The 25,677-nt window shown below is 33.4% G+C and overlaps 1 protein-coding gene across 1 annotated transcript in view; it reads right to left on the reverse strand.

Moving 5' to 3' along the window:
- Positions 1 to 25,677, reverse strand: part of Slk (STE20 like kinase) — a 61,242-nt gene that overhangs the window by 28,424 nt on the left and 7,141 nt on the right. The window contains exons 2-6 of the mRNA XM_027930077.2: positions 6,452 to 6,616; positions 4,544 to 4,592; positions 3,890 to 4,039; positions 1,036 to 1,108; positions 665 to 859 (exon numbers count right to left, since the gene is read on the reverse strand). Coding sequence (XP_027785878.2) covers positions 665 to 859; positions 1,036 to 1,108; positions 3,890 to 4,039; positions 4,544 to 4,592; positions 6,452 to 6,616 — 632 coding nt within the window. The remainder of the gene's footprint in view (positions 1 to 664; positions 860 to 1,035; positions 1,109 to 3,889; positions 4,040 to 4,543; positions 4,593 to 6,451; positions 6,617 to 25,677) is intronic.

Genomic DNA, 25,677 nt, shown 5'->3' on the forward strand with positions numbered 1-25,677 from the left:
GAAAACCAGTTAATGAGTATAAAATGTTATAAAATTTATTCTTCTATAAATATATATTAGACATATATTAAGAAGGTACATAGTTGATCACTGAGATACAGCTATATATTTACAAGTATGCCAAAAAATCACAAAGATTATCCTATTATACTAAATTTCAAAAGGATATATCAACCACATATATACGTTACTTTCTTACACCACAGAAAATACCTTTTCATGCAGAACTCACTCAGGTTTTTCTCCTGTGTGGTGTAAGAAAGTAACATACATATTTTTTTCCTTTTTTTTTTTTTTTTTTTTTTGGTATAAGGATTGAACCAAGGGCACTTAACAGCTGAACCACATTCTCAACCCTTTTTTATTTTCAGACAGGGTCTCACTAAGTTGCTCATGGTCTTGTTAAGTAGCTAGGGCTGGCTTTGAACTTGTGATCTTCCTGCCTCAGCCTTTAGAGACACTGAGATTACAGGCATATGCCACCATGCCTGGCTGATATAATTTTTTTTTGTATGGTCATTAAGTCTTGAAAATATAACCAAAATCAATTTTCTGATTCATGTAGTTTTTGTACCACATAACCAAACTTAAATGCCCTTGGAAAATTAGAAAAAAAAAAACGTTAAGTTTTGCTTCCTGAAAATCTTTCTTTAGAATAATTTACCATCGTGATGGCTGTGCTAATGTAGGAGGTTCAGATTTTGCTATTTTTAGCAGCACTCGCATTGGATTTAACTCATGATGAGGTGGTTCTATCTCAGCCATTTCTATTAAAGTGATACCCAGGGACCAAACATCAGCTTTATAGTCATAGGGTCTGTCCTTCGACGTCTCACACATGACTACTTCAGGAGCCATCCTATGAAGACAGAGAATTTGAAAGTTGTTAGGATGTTTAATTTAAGAACTGTTATTAAAAAAAAAAAATAACTGGTATTTCAAACCATACAGACAATATAATAATTATTATTTATTATTATTATTGAATTATAACTACTGACATGACTAATACTGTAAATTCATAAAAATACCTACCAATATGGAGTGCCAATAAAAGAATCCCTTCTTTGAATTGTCCTTGTGTTTTTAGCTGATACTCCAAAATCCGCTTAAAATAAATAAGCATACATTAGCATTAATGATAGCTTTTAAGCACAGTTAATTGTACTCAATGGGGCAGAGAAGGGGAATATTACAAGAGTGAATAAGGACACTCTTATTAAAGGGTAAATAAAATAGAAATAATTTCTCTACCATTCTAATCTTGACTATATAGTACCACTTTTCAAAAGCACTGCCAAAGTTTACATCCTCAACACACTAATACCACCATCTTCACATCTTCAGATGTTAAATTCTTCAAAATTGAAAACAAAAAATAGTAACTTCCAAATAGAAGAGTTTATCCACTTCAAAGCAAACATCAACTAAATCAACATTTTTTCCTATGGTGTAAAAAAACAGAAATTCTACCAAAGGAATCTTTATGACAGCATTATGATTTGCAAACATCCTTGTAACGGTATCAGAAAAGAATTGGAAACTTTGTGTTTTCTGATTCAAATTATAAAAATAGCAACATTGTAGCTTTATCAGTTATCAATTCCATCTCTTCATCTCAGAGCTCAGATAACCACTAAAGAACCAATTCATTGTTTTGAAAACTAAATAAATAAAAAGAATAAAGCATTTTCCTATCTTTTAATATGAACTATAGTTCTAAATAGTCAAATAGTTAAAGAAAAGTATCATCTTATTAAAAAAGATTGACAATTCATTTTGCCACCCAAATCAAAGAAGAAATCTAGGTATGAAGCATCTAAACACCAATAGCTGCTAACATCAGAAAAGAACAAAGGGAAACACTGCATGTCTCTTGATGAAATAATGCAAAACCACCTGTTTGTTTTACCAAAGGATCAGACTTGAGACTCATCAAGATTTTGGATTCAGTTACCAATTTGAAGGAAATATAAAAAGGAAATTATTGAAATCATCATTAAAATGCAATCAGCAAAAAGCAGTTGGAGGGAAATGATATAGGTCAAACAGCCCAGGTCCTTTGGGCAATGTTTTCCACCTTGCTTTCATTATTATTTCACTGAAGGACTCTTTTAAGACAAGTTTTCCTAATCTCCCCAGCCCACATAAAAATTTAATACCACACATACACTGTATGTATGTTCATGTATTCTGGATCTTTGAGGGAATCACAAACCACTATAATATCTAATATTCTTTGCCCCAAATATACTAATTATTGTTCCCTGGATAGAGACATTATTGACTCCATAAGAATGCACACTATCATGTTAAGAAAGAGATATAGGGGGCTGGGATTGTGGCTCAGCGGTACAGCACTCGACTAGCAAGTGTGAGGCCCTGGGTTTGATCCTCAGCACCACATATAAATAAATTAAATAAAGGTATTGTGTCCACCTACAACTAAGAAATATATATAATTTTTTAAAAGAAAGAGATATAGGGGATTCTGCAAATTAAAGGAGACTTAAAAAGAAAAATTTATATATGGGCAAGTTTAAATTTTTATAGAGATGAATAATGGGTGACGGAACCATTAAGAAATGCAAGGAAGTCACTGCTATAAAAATCAGGATGAAGCGTGGAGAGAGGAGGGACAGTGACTGAGATAGACAAGTAGAAGAACCTCTGGGATGTCTAACAAAGTTTAATTTTTTTTACCTAGATGATAATTTCAAAAAACTTTTGCCTAAAAAGCTACAAAGTAACTAAGCTAGATGGTTTTTTGTGTGGTTTTCTATATCTGTGTTATGTCACATTAAAAAAGAAAAAAATAATAATATTGCATATATGTAGATGTCATGACAAAATAAAATAGGTAAAAAAAATTTATAATAGTTGCATGTATTTTGTCCTTTTAATATCCTTCCAAAATGTGCAAATTAAGACTCCATCACTATATATTTTTTTTTACAATTTCATATCTTATATGGGATGGGTTCTATCTTCCATTTGAATAATGGATGAAATAATCTCTAATCTAAAATCTACATCTAATTCTTACAAAGTTCATTACTTATTCCTTCAGTGTAAAAAAACAAAATTAAAATACTAGTACTTACACTTACTTTAGGTATCCTTTTCAAACCTAATGTTACTTTGTTAGTTTATCTAGGGTACTATATTAATAACATAGAGTATAAAACTAAACATGAAAAAAAGAAACCTGCTAGATTTAAGTTTTGGAAATAAAGATAAAATTGAGTTAGTGGTACTATACTATATTTATTCTAAATGTAAAATATTAACATGTATTAAATCTATTCACAAAAATTGAAGGGAAAAAAACGTATCTTTTAAAAGTTTGTCCTTTTGAAAATAAAAAAAAAAAAAACTATACTTATGGGCTGGGGTTGTAACTCAGTGGTAGAGAACTTGCCCAGCACGTGTGAGGCACTGAGTTTAATCCTCAGTAGCACATAAAAATAAATAAATAAAAATAATGGTTTTGTGTCCATCTACAACTAAAAAAAAAAAAAAATTTTTAGGGCTGGTATTGTGGCTCAGTGGTAGAGCGCTCACCTAGCACGTGCAAGGCCCTGGATTCGATCCTCTGCACCACATAAAAATAAATAAAGGTTTTGTGTCCATCTACAACTAAAAAATAAATTTAAAAAAATTTTTTTAAACTAACCTTTCTTACTTTTTTTTTAAAGAATTATATTAAAAACCTATAGGAACTCTGGAAGCTAATGCATATTTATCTAAGGAACTATTTAAAAAAAACTAGTAAGGAGTAATTCTTCATATGTCACCTATTTGAGCAATAAAATAATATTAAGAAACATACACACAGTGTGTATCTCAGAACACAAATACAAATGTTTTATTTAAATGAATAACTTACCCAATTTAATATCTCCATCTAAGGTAAAAAGAATGTTGCCAGCTTTTAGATCTCTATGGATGATTTTATTATCATGTAAGTAGTTCAATGCCTCTAAAGTCTGCTTGCAAACTACTTGTATTTGGGACTCAGTTAATGGTCTCTCAAGTTCTACAGAAAGTAAAAACAAATTTTTTTAATTTTAAAAATCTGCATTTTTATACAATGAAAACATAGCAGTGAGCTATATCCCTTTTGGTATATACCATCACTGTGAACTTGTCAAAGATCATATAGAGTAAATTTATTTTACAAGAACTATATATCTACAAAATAACTTTCCAGATATATTATTCAACATTTCATTTTAGAACTACAATTATCCAAGAATATGAAAACACAATTAGGGGCCAGGATTGTGACCCAGTGGTAAAGCACTCGCCTAGCACGTGCAAGGTGCTGGGTTGTATCCTCAGCACCACATAAAAATACAATAAAGGTATTGTGTTCAACTACACTAAAACAAAATTTTTTAAAAATACAACTAAATTGATTTTTTAATTCACTGAACTTCACTCAATAATTATATTACACATACATATATATAAATGGTTGAAATCCTTTACTCTTAAGTGTAATTTAAGAGGTAAACATAAAGAATAAAAAGGTATTTACCAAGCATCACAGCATCTACTGCTCCACCTGCACAAAATTCAATGAGGATCTGCATGCAAATAAAAAAGCACATGTCTAAAACTACATTGAGTTTCAGAATTTCTTCTTCAATTTAGCAAAAACGATAAAGAAATAGATAACTGAACAATCTGGGTTATATAAACAATATTATGGTAAACATGAAGATTTTCTTTGTCAAAAGAGTTATAATTCTTAAGTAATATACATTTAAGAAAGCACAAAGAAATCACATTATGAAAGGAAGTGAGTTGTTGTTAAAATTCTCTAAAATTACCAGGTACAGAGTTTTTATTCTATTAAATGTTCACTTTTTTCATCATGGAAAGATTTCATTACTCCCATTTTAAGATAACTATTGTGGAATTATGTAATCAATTATCTTCATTTTTTAAATATATTAAGACTAAATCATAAAAATAAACATACAGATTTCTTTCAGCCTAAAAAAGTAGAATAGATAGACAGATAGAATGTATATGTGTATACACACACACACACACACACACACACACACAGCAAAAGTCCCTGCTTTTTTCTCTCTCTACAATACTTAATTTTTTCAGGTGTTTGCCAATTATATATTTTCAATGTCATTATATTCTGTAAAAAATAATTTAGAAGGTATATCATTATTCATCCTCTAGATGAGTAAACAGATTTACAAAGGTTAAGTGATTTATACAAGCTTCAAACTGATAAGACTAGGATCAAAAGTATAAGACTTCTGCAAGAAGTGGTGGCACATGCCTGTAAACCCAGAGACTCCCAAGGCTGAGACAGAAGGATCACAAGTTCATGTGCTATGCAAGTGCTCTACTACTGAGCCATAACCCCAGCCCCTGGATCACAAGTTCAAAGCCAGCCTTAGCAACTTAGTGAGGCACTAAGTAACTTAGTGAGACTCTATCTCAAAATTAAAAAAAAAAGGAGAGGGGCAAGGGCTAGGATGTAGCTCAGTGTTTACGCACTCCTGGGTACAATTTACAGTTCCAAATAAATAAATGTGTGTGTGTGTGTGTGTGTGTGTGTGTAAAAAGCCATTTGAGGGTGCTGGGGCTGCAGCTCAGTTGTAGAATGCTTGCCTAGCATGTGTGAGGCACTGGTTCAATCCTCAGCACCACATAAAAAATAAATTAATGAACAAAGATATTGTGTATCCATCTACCGCTAAAAAAATATTTTTTAAAAAATTTAGATTTCCAATCAATAATTCTTTATGTTGCTTACTCTTCTCCCCTAACACTTTGCTTCTTTCTTCAAGGAAAAAAGCTAAAACTCCATTTTAAAATCTCTCTTGATTAAACTATGCTAGAACAGAACAAGTAACTGACTAGTTATCATAATGAATATTAACATTTTACTTTTGTATCTGTGCCTATTTTCTTAAAAGTGAACAAAATTTATATCTACAACCTTAGCCACTATATACTGCACTGAAATTGAGCCTGGTAATATATTAAGATATTTAACATTTACAATAAGCATTTTATACTTTATACATGATTTACAAAAATTTTTAGGATAAAAATTTATAAGCAACTTCTAGGAAAACAAAGAAAATTTAACAAATTTAAAATAAATACTTAAACTACAATAAGGACATCTAATTTCATACTTTGGGAAATTCAATATTCTTAACCAAGTTTTTCTACCTGGATCCAATGTCAAACAATTAGGATGAAACTGGTATAACTGGAAACTTAAATCTGAACATCTGTTGAAGCTGTGGGTAATTGTGTTATTAATGACTCGCTCATCCACAGATCAATTCTCATTCAAGTAATATAAGTAAAATATAGAAGAGGTAATACATAAAATAGGTTTCACTCTCTCTTTAGGACAATTATCTCATTTAAGCCATTCCATAGATCAGTAAGAAATACTTACCCAAAGATTGTTTTCATAATAGAAAGCATCTAGAAGCTTGACTATGTTTGGGTGATCACAAGATGCTAATATATCAATCTCAACCATATAATCTTCAAGTTCTTCTTCAGATTTAGTGTCAATCACCTTTGCAGCTGCTAAAACATTGGTCTCTTTATTCTGTGCCTAAAAATGAAAGTACCAGAAGTGTCACACTTCAAATGTATACTTTTTAAAATTTATTTTAGAGCAGTTTCAGGTTCACAGCAAACTTAGCAGAAAACAGAATTCCTTTACACCCCCCACTTCCTCCCTCACACACAAAACCTTCCCCACTACCAAGTCTGCACCAGGGTGATAAATTTGCTACAACTGATAAACCGACATTAACACATCATTATCATTCAAGCCATAGTTTACATTAGGGTTCACTCTTGGGGCTGCTCATTATCTATTACTTTCAGCAAATAAACAAATGGCATGTATCCACCATTATAACATAACAAAAAAGTTTAGTGTGCCCTAAAAATCTTCTGGCTATTCCCTTCTCTCTTCTCACCAACTTCTGGCAACCCCTGATCTTTTTATTGCCTCCTTAGTTTTGCCTTTTCTAGAATGTCATAGTTAGGACCTTACCATCTGTAGACCTTTCATATTAGCTTCTCTCCCTTAGGAATATGTAAAGTTCCTCCAGGTCTTTTCATGGTTTGATAAATCGTTTTTGGTTTTTTTTTTTGTTTTTTTTTTTTTTAAAGTACTCAATTATATTCCAGTTCAGCTGTGCCAGTTTATTTATCCATTCATCAGATAAAGTATATACTGATTGTTACCAAGTTTTGGCAAATATGAATAAAGTTGCTATAAAAATGCATGTGTAGATTACTATGTGGACATAAGTTTTTACCTCATTTGGATAAATACCAAAGAATGCAAGTGTTGGATCCTATAGTTTGTTTAGTTTTGTAAGAAACTGCCAAACTATCTTCCAATGTGGATGTATCATTTTGAAGCAACGAATGTGAATTACTGTTGCTTCAAATCATCAGCATCATTTAGTATTATCAGTGTGGATTTTCACCAAATAGGTGTGTAGTAGTATCCTATTGTTTCAACTTCCAATTCCCTAATGATATGAGATATGGAGCACCTTTTTCTTTATTAGCCAAGTTTATATCTTTGGTGAGGTATCTGTCCAAATTTTGGTGAGGTATCTGCTCATTTTCTAATTGTTGAAGTTTTGGTGGGTTTTTTGTTGTTGTCTTTCTTTCTTTCGTTCTGTTCGGGTTTTCAGTGCTGGGGACTGAACCGAGGACATGGCACATGCTACGCAATTGCTCTACCACTGAGCTTCATCCCCTGTATTTTTTTTTTTTTTTTTTTGAGAGAGAGAGAGAGAGAGAGAGAATTTTCAACATCTATTTTCTAGTTTTCAGCGGACACAACATCTTTGTTTGTATGTGGTGCTGAGGATCAAACCTGGGCCACATGCATGCCAGGCGAGCGCGCTACCGCTTGAGCCACATCCCCAGCCCCATCCCCCTTACTTTTTAAAATTTTATTTTGAGACAGGATCTCACTAAGTTGCCCAGCTAGCCTCAAACTTACGGATACTCCTGCCGGAGCCTCCAAGTCGTTGGAATCACAGACATGCAACACCTGGCCAATTTATTGGTTTTTTTGTATTGGGCGCTTGGGGATTTGAATCCAGGGTCTTATGCATACCTGGCAAGCACTTTACCACTGAGCCATATCCCCAGCCCCAATTTATTGTTGAGGTCTTTGCATATTTTGGATAACATTCCTTTATCTGATTTGTGCTTTGAAAATAGTTTTCCCCCACATGTGGCTTGTCTTCTCATTCACTTGACATACTATTTTTAAAGATAAATAGTAACTACAACTTGCTATGCGTACTGCTAAGTGCTTTATATGCAGAAGAGTTAGTGCTTTAAATCATCCCACTGAGTGGGTCAGAGCGCTAAGGATTCAAATTGTGGTTTTGCCACTTATTAGCATGTTGCTTGGGGCAACTTTAAAAAAACTGTGTGTGTGTGTGTGTGTGTGTGTATTCAATACAATGTTTGGCACATATAGTAAGGATTAAAAAATATTAGCTGTAATTATAACTACTAATTAATTTTAACAATACCACCATGATACTTTATTATACCTACTTCAAAGGAGGATATATATAAACTTGGGCAGGTAAAAAAGGTTTCCCCAGGTCATGTAGCTAATAAGAGGCAAAGAGTTTTTATATTCAAGTCTGCTTCCAAAGTGCACCCCCCCCCTTTTTTTTTTTTAACCTTTATCATCATCCTTAAAGAGTATACACCCATTTTGATATAAGGATTACTTTGAGGTAAAAGCACTTGAAAAAACAAATGCAAGAAGAAGATTCTTACAAAGTTTCCCCATTCTCTTCCTGAAAAAAGATTAAAAAAAAAAAAGAATCCTACTCTGTGTACCAAAAGAAAAATGCTTCAAAGAGAGTCATAACAGAACATTCTGTACAAATAGACCTTATTAAAACAATTCTTATTTTCATTTAGTCTCTCCAATTTACCAACTTTTCTGCAACAGTCTCTTTCTTTATTCAACCTAATACAAAAAGCATGTAGGTTTTGCCTTTCCTTTGCCACATAAAACTTTTATTAAATTTTATGCTTTTCTTCTGCTAATCTATGCCAATTTAATTCTCAGGTCCAAAGGGCAAAGGTCAAGTTTTTGCCTCCCCTACACCATTTCCAGTCTTTCTGTCTTTCTATCAATTTGGTCATTTTTCCTTGCTCTAATTAATTTAACTTTTCTATTTTCTTTCTTTGGGTGAATAACTTCTCACCAAATGGAAAGTTTCAAATATGTGATAGAGCCGAGATTATTTTTTTAGAAATCAGATTTTAAAATACGAATCAGGTTGTTTTAAAAGACATTTCAGTATTATATGTTATCATCACTTCAACAAAACTGCATTATTATCTTAAAAAAATATTAAACTTTAATATTTTTTAAAATATTAATTTAAAAAAATATTAAAGTTAATAACAGCATTTGAATCAAATGTATGATATGTCAAGATCATTGTAATGTTTTGAGCAACTAATAAAAAAATTTTAAAAAAATAAAATAAAATAAAAATTAAAAAAAAAAGTTAATAACAGGGGCTGGGGTTGCAACTCAGTGGGAGAGCGCTTACCTAACATACATGAGCACTGGGTTCGATTCTCAGCACCACATACAAATAAATAAAAAAAAATAAAGATCCATCAACAACTAAAAAATATTTTTTAAGAAAAGTAAATAACAAATGTTTCAATACATAAATATCCAAATCCCACTTTTAAGAACTTATCATAAAGATATAATTTCATAAAATAAAAATATGCCTGCATAAAAATATGATCGAAGCAATAATGCTAGAAAAATTGAATCAGCCTAAATGTCCATTAACAGGAACTTCCTTAAATCATGTAGTATAGTTCTACAATGGAAAATTACAGTCTTTAATCAATTGACTAATCAATTAATATTTCTTAAGATGGAATAGTAGCCACAACACATCAATGACTGAGAGAAAACAAGCATGAAAGGTATGCAATTTCCCTAAAAATTACACATGAGTTTTCACATATTGATGGCTACATACATGGGGTTTCTACACTTATAAATTTCTGTATTTCTCACACTATTTTAATTTTTAATGGATTTGCATTCTTTTCACAGAATGCAGAAGAAATAAAGTACTAAAAAATAAGCATATAAGAAATTTCTGAGATCTATTATCTAATCTTGGAGATAATAAAAAGAATAAATGAAGCAGGTATCAGGCTTGCACATGGACATTGCCTAAGTAGATTATTGCTAAATTTTAAATTTTGGGGGGGGAAAAATAGAGGTAAAGAGAATACTACTGTTTGGGGTTCAGAGAATATCCTTCAGATATTAAAAACAATTTCCTTACCACTCTAAAAAAAACATTCTAATCCACTACATCATCAAATCTGGAATGCCTTTTTAAATTAGCTATTATTTCTTAGTCCACTAAGGATAAAAGCACTTGGTAATTAAACTATGACAATTCATCATTTAGAATTTTTCTTTTCTTTTCTTTTTTTTTTTTTTTTTTTGAGAGAGAGAGAGGGAATATCTTTTTTGTAGATGGACACAACACAATGCCTTTATTTTTATATGGTGCTGAGACTGAGAATCGAACCCGGGTCCCGCCCATGCTAGGCGAGCGTTCTACTGCTGAGCCACAATCCCAGCCCCATCATTTAGAATTTCTATTATGCTTTTTGAACGGGTTCTTTTGGACATATTTTAAAACAAGCTGTTATCGCATAACTATTATATAAAAAGCTAAATAATTCTTCCTATTCAAGTTTGACTCTTCCAATAACTATTTTTTCCAGTTATATAATGTCTGTGTTTTCCCACACAAAACTGTCCTCTGGCCATTAAAAGCTGTGGTGATGTGGCTTTCTTAAGAGCATCCCACCAGTGTCTCCAAGGTTTTCTTGGAAGCCAATGAATCCTGTTTTATAGGTTATAATGCTGGTACGTTCTTGATCTTACCACAGGCACTAAATGAAGATTTCTGGAGAAGAACCAAGACTCACACAGACTCTTCAAAAGATCCTCAAATAGTTTACTGATTGAAATATTAAGGGTTTGCAACAGAATGATACCAGAATACATGTAAGTTCACAATACACAGGAATGACTGCTGTATCACGACCATTACCTGGCCAAGAATAATGACAAGATGGTGTCAAACAAAAACAAAACAAAAAGACATTTCAGACTTTCCCAGTTTCAGAAATGTTAAAAAAAAAAAAAAAAAGACCTGTTGTAACTGGTAAAATATGGCATTAAATTTGTCTCCCTCAGAAAGAGACTTAGAATTGAGTCAATAATTAGAACTCACCCTCCCCTGAAGCAGATGGAATAAACCAGTTAGAGATGAACCCTTCTCTTTACCATTTTAATTTAAATTTGGAAGAAAAAAATCAGAAAGAACATATCCTTAGAGAAGAATACTATAAAATATAGGCCCTAGTAGAAAACCAAGAATATTGGGAGTGGAGCTACAAGTCATCCTGCTTCTGCATGCTATATAATCTGCATCTCTAAGATGTCCTAAGAAACAGTAAAGATGTATTTTTTACTTGCAAATGAAATAGGATGAAGGGGAAAAAGCAACTGACACTACATAACCTCTAAAGTTCTAGTAACAGATTCTTTATTTTACTGTCTTGTATATTATATCAACAATGGTATCATTTGGTTTAATATAAGTTATAAATAAAAGTTACATTAGAAATTACAGTGCCTCCAGGAGCTATGAATATATTTAACCTTTTGAGATGTCCAGAGTTCAATCCCCAGGGAGGGAAGGAGGAAGGGAGGAAGGGAAGGAGAGAGGGAGAGAGGGAAAGAAGGAAGGTGGAAAAGCACAATGCCTCTTATGTTATTGCTTGAAAATAATTTGATTACTCATAAGAATCTGGTTCTAAAGACCTCTAAAACAATAAAACTGAAATAAACACTGCTATTGTATGACACTAATCTTCAAACAAATATAAACAGACTAAAAATAATTCTTAAGTGTCATCTATGTAATATCAAAAGGCATGAAAATGCTTCAAATAAGACAAAGGTTTTTTTAGTGTTTTATTTATTTATTTTGCTTTTTTTATATTGTTCTGGGGACAGAACCCAGGGCCTTGGATATGCTAAGCACATGCTCTACCACTGGGCTACAAATAAAGATTTAATGAAATAAGCCAGGTATAGTGGCGCATGCCTACAATCCCAGCAACTCGGGAGTGCATATGCTAAGCACATGCTCTATCACTGGGCTACAAATAAAGATTTAATGAAATAAGCCAGGTACAGTGGCGCATGCCTACAATCCCAGCAACTCGGGAGGCTGAGGCAGGAGGATTCCGAGTTCATAAGCCAGCCTCAGCAAATCAGCAAGTCCCTAGGCAACTTAGTGAGACCCTGTCTCCAAATAAATATAAAAACAGCTGGGGATGTGGTTCAGTAGTGAAACACACCTGGGTTCAACCCCTGATACCAAAAATATACATATACTTAATGAAATAACTAAAGATTAATAAAATAATGGAATAACAAATTCCAGATATTAATTTAAAATATAATTTCTGTTGCTTTAAAAGATTTCTAAAGCTTAGTCATGAACATTCAAAATCACTGTTTTTACTTTCATGACTGATCAATACAGCTTGGTCACTTTACATAAATAAATAAGGAGCTGAAGGAAAGCATATCTTACCTGAATTTTCTGTACTGGTTTTATGCACTGAAAAAAGGTGGGTAAAAATTTTTCAATAGTTATTATGTCCTGGGTGATGAGTAATTTTTAAATCCTCATTTATTTTCTTTCTAGAATTCTACATTTTCTAAGCCTATAAATTTTTGTAATGAGAAATATATTTTAATTTAATATTTATTTTTTAGTTGTAGTTGGTTGCCCATGCTAGGTGCACACTCTACCGCTGAGCCACAACCCCAGCCCTGAGAAATATATTTTAATAAATTCTCAGCTGGACCCAGGCATGTGACACATGCTTGTAATCCTAGCAACTCAGAAGGCTGAAGCAAGAGGACTGCAAGTTTAAAGCTAGCCTTGGCAACTTAGCAAGACCTTGTCTCAAAAATATAAAATCAAAAGGGCTGGGGATATAGCTCAGTGGTAGAAAGCCCCTGGATCAATTCCCAGCACCAAAAAACTAAACAATTTTTATTGTTATTCTTATTATTCTCAGCAGAAATTAAAAGATCAGAAAAAAAAAATAGAGATGATTTCAGTCCCAAAGAGGTTATTAGTCAATCTAAAGGGAAAGTCAAAAAAACATGTAGAATAAATACAAAAGGAACATTAAAAAAAGAATAAAGAATTCAATCACTTCAATAATCACTGGGGTTGATTCTGTTAATATGGATGATTTGATCTCAAGATTGAAAACTAAAAGGCATCCTTTATCCCACCCACCAAAATAAGAGGTAAAATAAGAAGTATGAGGATATTCAATCATAACAAAATATAAAAACTAAACAAACCAAACCTCAGATCAGGATCATCTACTATATTCAAGGCATTGCTCAGGGCCGAGGAAAACAAAAAGACAACACACCTTAGTGAGCTGGGTGCAGTGGACCATGTCTGTAATCCCAACAGCTTGGATGGCTGAAGTAGGACAGGATGGTGAATTCAAAGCTAGCCTCAGCAATTTAGCAAGGCCCAAAGCAACTCATCAAGACCCTGTCTCTAAATAAAATACAAAAAGGGCTAGGATGTGGCTCAGTGGTTAAGTGCCCCTGGGTTCAATCCCAGGTACCAAAAAGAAAAAAAAAAAAAAAAACACTGTAGTGACATCTGTTGCAGGAATAAAAGAATAAAATGCAATATAAAAATATACTGAAGTATGGTCAAGTGTTGATCTGCTAAAATCAATTCATTCTTTTTTAAATGTTTTTATTTGTTCTTTTTAATTATACGTAACAGTGGAATGTATTTGACCTATCATACATACATGGAATATAACTTCCCTTTCTTGTGATTGTATATGATGTGGAGTTTTACTGATTGTATATTCATTTATGAACATAGAAAAGTTATGCCCAATTCATAGTGTTTTTCATATTCCCATGCTCCCTCCCTGATATCATCCACATATCAGAGAGAGCATTCAGCCTTTGATTTGGGGGGGGATTGGATTTTTTCACTTAGCATGATGGTCTCCAGTTCCATCCATTTACCAGCAAATGCCATAATTTCATTCTTCTTTATGGCTGAGTAATACTCCATTGTGTAAATGTACCACTCGATTCATTCTTTCAACAAATATTATGTGCCTTCTATGTCAGGCACTGTTTCAGCTGCTGACAAAATAGCTCTTATCTTATGGCACTTATAATTACAGGAAATGAACAGTTGATAGGACAACAAATAAAATAGTATACAGGGAGTAGCACTTTGGAAAAATTAAGATAATAAGAAAAATAAGGAAATGGGGAAATGGGAGCACACAGGGAAGAGATTTCAATGTAAATAGGGAGATTAGGCCTAAAAGAGAAAATAAATGAGTATATAAATATCGATAAAATTCAATGATTTTATTTTAATGCTTTCTGAGCACTAAATTTAAATTTTCAGCATTCTGCAAAAAATAGGGTAAAAAATTTTCAAATTATTTTAAGTATGAAGTCTCCTTCTCCTCCTCTTTGCAGCCTCTCTCTAGTGCCCTCTATCTGTGAAACTTAAAAGTAAGCAGCTGACAGGGCAGAAATGTGACCCGCAGTCTTAGAAGCAGCATCACAAAGCAGAAAATAGAAGGGTTATGTTTGTAGGTGAGAGGAAATCGTTTAATAACTAGCATGATCATTCTAAAATCTATGAGGATTGCAGATGGGAGAACTAAGACACGAGCAGTACCATGCATTTGGATAATAATAAATTTCCAAAGTTCCAAAGACTTAAGCAACAAGAGGGATGACAGTAAAAAGAAAACAAATACTTTAAGACTGTTGTTACCTGTTTTAAATTATACATTAATTCTGGTGATCTTTTCATAGTCTTGGTAAGATTTTGGTAGGAACAAGTGTCAATATTAAATAAGAATAAAATTATTCATCAGGGCTGGTGGCTAAATGGTGGAGCATTTGCCCATTAAGTACAAAGCCCTGGGTTCAATCCCTAGACTATGCCCCGTGCCCCCCCCCAAAAAAAACACTGTTTTAGTCAGCTATTTCACTGCTGTGAATAAAAGATCTGACCAGAACAATTGTAGAGGAGGAAAAATTTATTTGAGGGCTCACAGTTTCAGAGGTTTTAGTCCATAGAAGGCCAGCTCCATTCCTCAGGGCTCAAGGTGAGGCAGAACATTATGATGTAAGAGTGTAGCAGAGGGAAACAGCTCACATGGTGATCAGAAAACAGAGAGAGAGGCTCCACTCGCCAGATACAAAATATATACCCCAAAGCCAAGCCCCAGTTCCCACCTCCTCCAGCCACATCCTACCATTTCAGTTACCACTCAGTTAATCCCTATCAGGGGATCAAATCACTGATTGGGTTAAGATTCTTACAAGCCAATCATTTCTCCTCTGAATCTTCTTGCATTGTCACACATGTGAGCTTTTGGGGGACATCCAAACCATAACCACCACTTAAGACATAGTTAATTATTGGTGAAAGCTATGTTCTATAAATTTGCTATAAGCATTCACAAATCATAGGGAAAATATATACATAAAATGTGTATGAGTACATCTGGAGGGGCATACACACATACACACACAGCTCACATAGGTTATAATCATAAATACTAAAAATGATTGATTCTAGTAGGTTCTTTCTTTTACAAAAGAGAAATGAAGTTCAGGAGTGACAAATGACTGACCTGATGCCATCTCAATAATATATGCCAGAGTTGGGATTCAAACCTCATCCAACTGGCCCCAGGGCTAGAGGTTCTTGCTCTATACTACAGAATCCCAGAATATCTCCATCCACTGATGATCCTCTTTTGAGAATTGACACAACAAGGCAAAGTGTTAACTTGCTCAACTTTAGCTGGAAAAGTGCTGAGGATACTATGATTTGAACGTCCCTTCTAAAACTTATGCTTAAATTTAATTGCCATTAAGAAGTGGGACCTTTAGGAGGTAATTAAGCCATGAAAGTTCCATCCTCAAGAGTAGGCTGGGGTTGTGGCTCAGTGGTAGAGCACTTGCCTAGCATGTGTGAGGCACTGGGTTTGATTCTCAGTACCACATAAAAAAAAATAAATAAAATAAAGGCATTGTGTCCATCTATAACTAATAAAAATATTTTTTTAAAGAAGAGTAGGATTGGCACCATTATAAAAGGCCGAGTTCACCCTTCTCTTACTCTCTTGTCCTTCCACCTTCTGGCAAGGGATAATGTAAGTAGGCCCTCATTAGATGCCAGCCCCTTAATCTTAGACTTCTCAGCCTCCAGAATTATAAGAAAATTAATTTCTGTTCTTTAAATTATCCGGTCTACAGTATTCTGCTATAATAGCAAAAATGTACTAATACAGAAGATATAATTTTTTCATAGCTCTAATACAATGTAAGCACTGCTAAGTATAAGGTTAGGAAATGTGCAAATACAGATTTTGTAAATAATGAAGGTCTTTCCAAATTTCTGCAAAATATTACATAAATTCTTTTTCTAGAAAGTATTTTCATGTCATTTCCTGAATTATGCAAAAGAAATATGCTTTATAGTCTCTTTATATTCCCAAACACTATTTTTAATTTTGATGTTCTGGTTATTTATTTAAAACATAAGTCATTGGTTAGTCAAGATAAATCAATAACAACATGATGTCAGTAATAATTTAACTTTGGCTAACTGCAGTTTCCAAAATACTTTACCAATTCTCAGATCACACAGATTTCCCACTTATTTCCTACTTATTTCAATATGAATTTGCTGAAAGAAGCACAATTAATAGATAACCTAAGAAATACATAGATTAGTGGAGCTGGGGTTGTAGCTCAGTGTTAGAGGCCTTGCCCAGCACATGTGAAGTACTGGGTTCAATTCTCAGCACCACATATAAATAAATAAACTAATTTAATAAAGGTCCATCAACAACTTAAAAAATATTTTAAAAAAAGAAATACATAGATTACATAGTTGAACAAAAAAAACTGAGAACATAAGAGACAGGAGATTTTTTAATATTTAAAAATAAGACAAAGATGTACCATTTTTAGAAATTAATTCAAGAAAAATCATGGTTTTTAAGTATAAGAAAACCAATTTCATTTATAATAGCATTGAAAAGAATAAAACACTTCTGAATTAATCAAAAAGATGAAAAAAAAATAAAAACAAAACACCACTAAAAGAAATAAAATATAAAAAAGCATATCACATGTTGCTAAATTTTGCTAAAATATTGCTAAAATTTCAATAACTACCAAAGCAACCTACAAATTGCATGCAAACCCTATCAAAATTCCAACATATTTTTGCAGAAAGCTATCCTAAAATTCATATGAAATCTCAAGTGTCAGCAAATAGTGAAAATAATCTTAAGAAGAGCAAAGCTCAAGGAATCACACTTCCTAATTTCAAAACTTACCATATAGTTGAAATAATCAAAACAATGTAGTACTGGCAACAAAGACAGACATACAGAATGCAATAGAGAGCCTAAAAGAAATCCTGGCATATATGGTCATGATTTTGACAAGGGTGTGACCATCCACTGGGGAAAGAACAGTGTTTTCAACAACTCATGCCAGGAAAACTGGTATCCACATGGAAAAGAATGAATATGGACTCTAATGTCACATACAAAATATAAGCCTAAACTTCAGACCTAAAACTATAAAACTCTTTGAGGAAAACATAAGGCATAAGCTCTGGGTTTGGAAATGACTTATTGGCTGTGACGCAGGCAACAAAAGAAAAAACAAAGTAGACTTCATTAAAATTTTTAACTTTTGTACAACAAAAGAAAATTAAAAATTTTGTACAGCAAAAGAAAATAACAATGTAAAAAAGTAACCTACAGAATGAGACAAAATATTTGCAAATCAGATACCTGATAAGAATGAATATCTAGAATATAGAGAATTCCTCAAACTCAACAACAAAAAGACAACCCCATTTGAAAACAGGCAAAGGACTTGAATATTTCTCCAAAGAAGATACACGAGTGGCCAATAAACATATGAAAAGATGCTAACCATCAGAAAAATGCAAGTCAAAAACTATAACATATAATGGCTAACATCACCAAAAAATAAAATAAAATAATAAGTGTTGGCAAGAATGTGAAGAAAATGGAATCGTTATGCACAGTTATTAAGAATGTGAAATGGGGGCTGGGGATGTGGCTCAAGCGGTAGCGCGCTCGCCTGGCATGCGTGCGGCCCGGGTTCAATCCTCAGCACCACATACAAACAAAGATGGTGTGTCCGCCGAAAACTAAAAAATAAATATTAAAAAATGCTCGCTCGCTCTCTCTTAAAAAAAAAAAAAAAGAATGTGAAGTGAAATGGCACATAGCACTATGTAAAACACTACAGTAGTTCCTCAAAAAATTAAAAATAGATAAATATCTGATTCAACAATTCTATTTCTGGATATATGCCCTAAAGATTTGAAAGCACGGTTTCAAAGCAGAGTTTCCATGTTAGATAGCTAAAATGTGGAATCAATCCATTGTAAACAACAAGTGAATAAATAAGCAAAATATGGCACATGTACATAATGGAATAGGTACTCAATCTTAAAAAAGAAGAAAATTCTAACATAAGCTTTAACCCAGATGAATCTTAAGGATATCATGCTAAGTGAAACAAGTAGTAACAAAATGATAAATACTATTTGATCATACTCATATGCGGTATTTCGAGTAATCAAAATCATAGAAAGAAGAATGGTGGTAGCCACGGATTAGAGGGAGGGAGGAACAGGACATTATTTTTCAATGGGAGTTTCAGATTTTCAAAATAAAAAGAACCATGGAGATGGATGGTGGTGATGATCATATAATATTATGACTGTTTTTAATACGAATGTAAAGTACACTTAAAGAGTGTCCAGACAGCCAGGCGCAATGGCACACACCTGTGATCCCAGAAACTTGGGAGGCTGAGACAGGAGGATCATGAGTTCAAAGACAGCCTCAGCAACAGTGAGGCACTAAGCAACTCAGTGAGACCCTTCCTCTAAATAAAATACAAAACAGGACCGGGAATGTGGCTCAGTGGTCAAATGCCCCTGAGTTCAATCCTCGGTACAAAAAAAAAGAGTCTAGATAGTAATTATTCTGGGCTTAATCCACAGCACTGCAAAAAAAAAAAAAAAGTTTTTAAGATGGTAAGTTATATGTGTATTGTCACAACAAATAAATAGAAAAACTAACTTTTTAAAAAAAAAGTTAATAAATTTGCCCAACTTTTCTGGAGTAATTTCACAGTAGGAATTGATAAATAATAATTTCTTCTGCCCTAATAGTTCTTTTGTAAGATTTTTTTTTCTTTAGTGGTAGTTGAACACAATGTCTTTATTTATTTATTTTTATGTGGTGCTGAGAATCAAACCCAGGACCTCACACGTGCAAGGAGAGCATTCTACCTCTGAGCCACAACCCTAGTCCCAGAAAAAAAAATTTCTACATTTTTTATTGGTGTATTGTAATCATACATAATAACTGGATTTCTTTCTAGGAGTTTATCCTAAAGAAATAATAAAATGTCACAGAACTATACCATAGACAAACATCTAATAAAGAATGAAGGCAATGCAAAGCAATAAGGAAAGGATGGTCCTTCACAGAAAATGGCATTGGGACAACTGGCTATCTACATAGAAAAATTAAAACTGGATCCCTATCTTACACTGTAAACAAAAATCAACACCAATTTAATTACAGACCTAGTATAGATGTCAACACTATAAAGCTTTATACAGATACAGGAGAACATCTTCATACCCTTGGGTAGGAAAGAATTTCTCAAGACAAAAAGCATTAATCAGGGCTGGGGCTGTAGCTCAGTGGCAAAGTGCTTGTCCAGCATGTGTGAGGCACTGGGTTCAATCCTTAGCACCACATAAAAAATACATAAAATAAAGGCATTCTGTCCACCTACGACTACAAAAAAAAATTAAGTATTAATCATGTAGGAAAAAGTTAACAAATTGGGCTGGGGCTGGTGCTCAGTGGCAGAGCACTTGCCTGGCATGTGTGAGGCACTGAGTTTGATCCTCAGCACCACATATTAAAAAAAAATAAAAAGGTACATCAACAACTTTTAAAAAATTAAAAAAAGAAAAGAAAAAGTTAACAAATTGGATGTCAAAATATAAAATGTCTATACCAAAAAAACAAAACAAAACAAAAAAACCATACAGTGAGAGGACAAACCACAAGCAAAAGAAAATGTGCTCATCAAACAAATAACAATGGATTAGTACGTAGAATTTATAGACTCCCATAAATCATTGAGGGAAAAAAGAGAACGCAAAAGACTTTAACAAGTACTTCAGATGAGATTGGGCCGTTCAGGGTGGTATGGCCATAGACTTTAACAAGTACTTCAGAGAACAATTTAGCAAGACTCTGTCTCAAAATATCAAATTTTAAAAAGCTGGAATATACTTCAGTGGTAAAGCATCCCAGGGAGAAAAAGGGGACGTGGAGAATACTACTTTTGAAAATGATTCATCATTAGGAAAGAAAAAGAAATTATTCACTGGGATTCAGAATAGTGTTTTCCATTAAAATCTGTTCTGAAACTCCAAAACAATTCTTATTCTCAGTACAAAAAAGTACAGACCTTTACAATTTCACGAGACTTTAAAAAGCTCACACCTAGATATAAAATAGATATGCTTAAAGTGCAAAAGTAAAACAACATATCTTGTTTTCTAGTATAGTTCTTCAAATTTGAGATGTAAAAAGACAATGTACAAAGAAAAATGAAATTTATTAACTTTGTTTACCCTTCTGAAGTCATGATATTAAAGAAGCAAGGGAGAGAAGAAAGATTGACTCAAATACTTTTCCTCCCCCACCCCAAAAAAAAGCACTCTTATTAACTAGTATTTAAGCACTAATTTACAGGAAGTAGTGTGATCATATAAACTAGAAAAGTTAACCATCTTATAAAATAATGACAAGAATAAGAAACGACTATTCTGTTTTTATTCTCTATATGTACACTCATTGATTTTATCCTTGCAAATAAAAACAAATGGCTAGTAAGAAACACAGGGATATAAAGCAACTATCTTGGTTTTGACATTTTTCTTTACATAACCTTGAGATAAGATCACCCACTTAAAAACTATTTTGTGGCTGGGCATGGTGGTGCAAGCCTATAATCCCAGCAGCTCAGGAGGCTGAGGCAGGATAATTACAAGTTCAAAGTCAGCCTCAGCAATATAGTGAAGCCCCAAGAAACTAGTGAGATCCTGTCTCAGAATAAAATTCAAAAAAAGGGCTAGGGATGTAGTTCAGTGGTTAAGCGCCCCTGGTTCAATCCCCGGTGGGGGAGGTGTCTTTTTAGTAGAGGGACAGGTACACTCATACAATCCCAGCAATGTGGGAGGTTGAGGCAAGAAGGATTAGAAGTACAAGATCATTGTGTTCTACAATTCATTAATAAAAAAATATAAATAATTTTTTTAAATGGGCAAAAGATGAAGTAATATTTTTATTAAAAAGATCCAACATTTTCAGTAACAACAGCAGCATCTTAAATTCAAAAAGCAGTACACCTTGGCATAGAGACTCCACTGTGACAAAATAAGAATGAATACTGGAAGGCAAGCACGGTGGCACACACTTCTAATCCCATTGACTTGGGAGGCTACGACAGAAGGATCACAAGTCTGAGGCCAGCCTCAGCAAATTAGCAAGACCTTGTCTCAATATAAACTACATTTTTAAAAAGTGGGGCTCGTGACTTAGTAGTTAAGCGTCCCTGAGTTCAACTCTCAGTACCAAAATAAGATAATAAATAAATAATGAACTGCTTCTGTTACTAAACTGGGAAAAGATCTGGATAAACTTAAAATGGAGTTACAAAGAAAAAATGGAAATACAGTAACATTTCACTTATCTGTATATCTGTCAGCATATAAACAGTAACTCTTTAGTTAAAAACAGAAAGCTAACAATGTTTAAAGGCTTAAACTTCTGCTAAAAAAGTTTAAAAGTTTAAAAGCTAAAAATATACTATAAAATAATTCACTAAATAGCATTTCCAGCATCAGATTATTTAAAATTGTTCAGGAAAGATGAATCAGCACAATTATGTAAGTGAAAGAAAAAAGAAGTATAAATAATTGAAAGAGGAAAAAAAAACTCAAAAGGAAAAAGAGAAACAAGAAATGAATGGATAAATGGACGGGCAGACATGTAATAAAGCAAATACAACAAATATGAAAAACTATAGAATCTAGGCACTGGAAATGTATATGCACAACTCTTTTAAACTTTCTGTAAGACTGAAATTTTCATAAAGAATGTTGAGAGAAAAATAAATAAGATAATTCAATAAGGTGAAGAAACTACAGAAATAATAATAGCTTTCCTACATTCAAACATTAATTGCAAAATCTAATGAAAGAAATATCCCATTCAAAATGGCAACTGAAAACTTAAAATATCAAGGCAAAATTTAACAAGATAATACAGAACTTATACACACACACACACACACACACACACACACTAAAACTTTAAGAGAAAATAATTTTTAGTGAGGCTTTAGAGCAAGCACAATTAGTGTTTGTTCAATTTGTCATAAAACCTGGAAGTTCTTTTTTCTTTTTCCTTTTTTAGTTGTAGGTAGACACAATACTTTTATTTTATTTATTTATCTTTATGTGGTGCTGAGGATTGAACCCAGTGCCTCACACATACCAGGCAAGCACTCTACCACTGAGCCACGACTCCAGCCCCTGGAAGTTGTTTTTTAATAAATTCATTTTCTATTTTTTAAAACCTCTAGAAGTCAGAAAATGAGTTAAATAAATGAAATCAATCCACATAACAGAAAAAGGACTTGTGTTCTACAATTCATTAATAAAAAAATATAAATAATTTTTTTAAATGGGCAAAAGATGAACCCCACAAATACTGCACTCAACCAATGATGCTAAACTAGAGATGATTCTGCATTCCAGAAGACATCTGGCAAGATCTAGAGAAATTCTGGATTGTCACATGGTGCGGGGAGGGTGCTTCTGTCATCTAGCAAGTAGAGAACAAGAATGCTACTGAATATCCTACAATATACAGTTTAGGTCTCCACAAAAAAAAGAATTCTCTGGTCCTAAATGTCCATAGCACCAAGATTTAAAGAAATCTGATGCTAAATGAGAAAAGTCACACATATAAGATCACATATTGGGTAGAACATTTGCCTAGCATGCATGAGGTCCTGCATTTTGTCCCCAGTATGGTCAAAATATATATTGTATGTTTCCTTTGGTCTGATATCGCTAGAAAAGGCAAAATTTTACAGACAAAAAGCAAATCTGGTTGGTTGGTTGTCTTAGGCTGAGTACAAATAGGAACAGGGATTGACTACAAAATGTGTACAAGGAAACTTCTTGGGGGTGACTGAAGGTTCTGAAACTTGAGTATATTATACCATACTAATTTACTAAAATATACTAATTTATTAAAACTCATAAAATGGGTGAATTTTGTAGTTTATAAATTATATGTCAATAAAGCTACTTTTTTCTTTCCTGGGATTTGAACCCAGGGCCTCATTATATGCTTTTGCAGGCAAGCATTCTACCACTAAGCTACACTCCCTGCCCTTTTTATGTTTATTATTTTTTTTTAATTTTGACACAGGGTCTAAGTTACCCGAAGCTTGTCTCAAATTGAGATCCTCCTCCTCCTCAGCCTCCCAAGTTGCTGGGATTATAGGCATGGGCCACTGTACCCAGCTCAATAAAGCCACTTTTTTAAATGGGCAAATGACTCAATAAGAAATTTCACAAATATTAGAGACACTCAATTTCATGGGTCATCAGGAAATGTAAATAAAACCAACCACTCACCCTCAACATAATGGCTAATGTAAATATTCAGTATAATATTAATAATAATATCAAATGTGAGTGAGGATATTAGGGTAACTGGGAAAAATATGTTTTGAACATGTCCCCCAAATTTCATGTTTTAGAAACTTAATCTCCAAATTCATATATTAATGGTATTTGAAGTTGGGACTTTGAAAGGTAACTGGATCATGAGGGCAAAGCCCTCCACTAATCCATTTATAGATCAAGACTTATTGAAAGTGTGGCTTTCTTATAAAAGCAAATTCTCCCTGGCATGCTTGCTGTCTCACCATGTGATAATCCCTCATCATACTATGATGCAACAAGAAGGCCCTCATCAGATATTGAGCAGATGTTGGCATTATGCTCTTAGATGAGTCAGCTTCCAGAACCATAAGCCAACAAAAACTTCCATTCTTTATAAGTTATCCAAGTCTATGGTATACAGTTAGAGCAATAGAAAATGGATGAAAACACTCCCATATCCTACTGAAGGGAACACAAACTGGTATAACCACTTTGGGAGACAGGCAGTGTCTTCTAAAGTTGAAATACATAAACTGTATAACCTAGAAAATCCTTTTCCAAGTGTATATCCAACAGAAATGAATACATATATGCACCAAAACAAATGAGTGAGAATATTAACGAGTCTTTCCCTCTTTTCTTCTCCCAGCACTGGGTAATAAACACAAGGGCACTTTACTACTGAGCTACATCCCTGATCCCCCTTTTTCAATTTGAGACAAGAGTCTCATTAAATTGCCAAGGCTAGCCTCCCACTTGAATTCTCCTGCTTTAGCTTCCTGAGTCACTGGGATTACAGGTATGTACTAAGTGTCCAGCTATATTATTTTTAATACACAAAAATTAAAAAACATGCCTACCAACAGAAGAATACTAAAGAATGAGGACAACCATCAAATGACTACTACATCCAACAAAATGGATGCATCTCTCTAATACAAAAGAGCTTAACTCAAAAGAACACAGGTATGATTACATTTATATCAAGCCAAATAAGAATCACAATGGTCTATGTAAGAGAGAACAGCAGTTTTGACTAGTATAGTGACAGTGAAACAAGAAAGGAGGAAAAATTAATTCTAGATTTAGATTCAGAGTTTGATTGCATTTGGTGTATAAGGCAGTAGGAGGTATTAAAAATGATCACTGGTCGTAGCAGGTGGTAGATGGAGATGGTAATCCCTAAATGGGAACACAGGAACAAATTGGGGGCTGACCCCATGAATTGAATTAGTTCATGTTCTAGACTTGTTTAAGGTATCTATGAGACAACCAAGTGGAAATTTCTAATTGACAGCTGGATATGCGAATCTATAGTTCAAAGAGGAGGTCTTTGGGTAGAGACATAAATTATAGTTCAGTGGTAATTAAAGCTATGGGAAAAGATGGGTTCTCATAAGAAAAAAAAAAAAAAAAGCCCTATAGAATACCAACACTTAAGAAAGAAGAGAAGCTAACAAAGGAGTCTGACTAGACAGAGAAGTTGAAGGAAAATCAAGAGTACAGAGCCCTAAAAGTAAAAAGATGAGCTTTTTAAAGGAAAAAAAAACCAGCCAAGTGTCTCAAACTTTCCTAAGAGATCAAGTAAGATAGTAAGTGCTGATTGAATTTG

The sequence above is a fragment of the Marmota flaviventris genome, chromosome 4 (genome assembly GCF_047511675.1).
Source record: "Marmota flaviventris isolate mMarFla1 chromosome 4, mMarFla1.hap1, whole genome shotgun sequence".
NCBI lineage: Eukaryota > Metazoa > Chordata > Mammalia > Rodentia > Sciuridae > Marmota > Marmota flaviventris.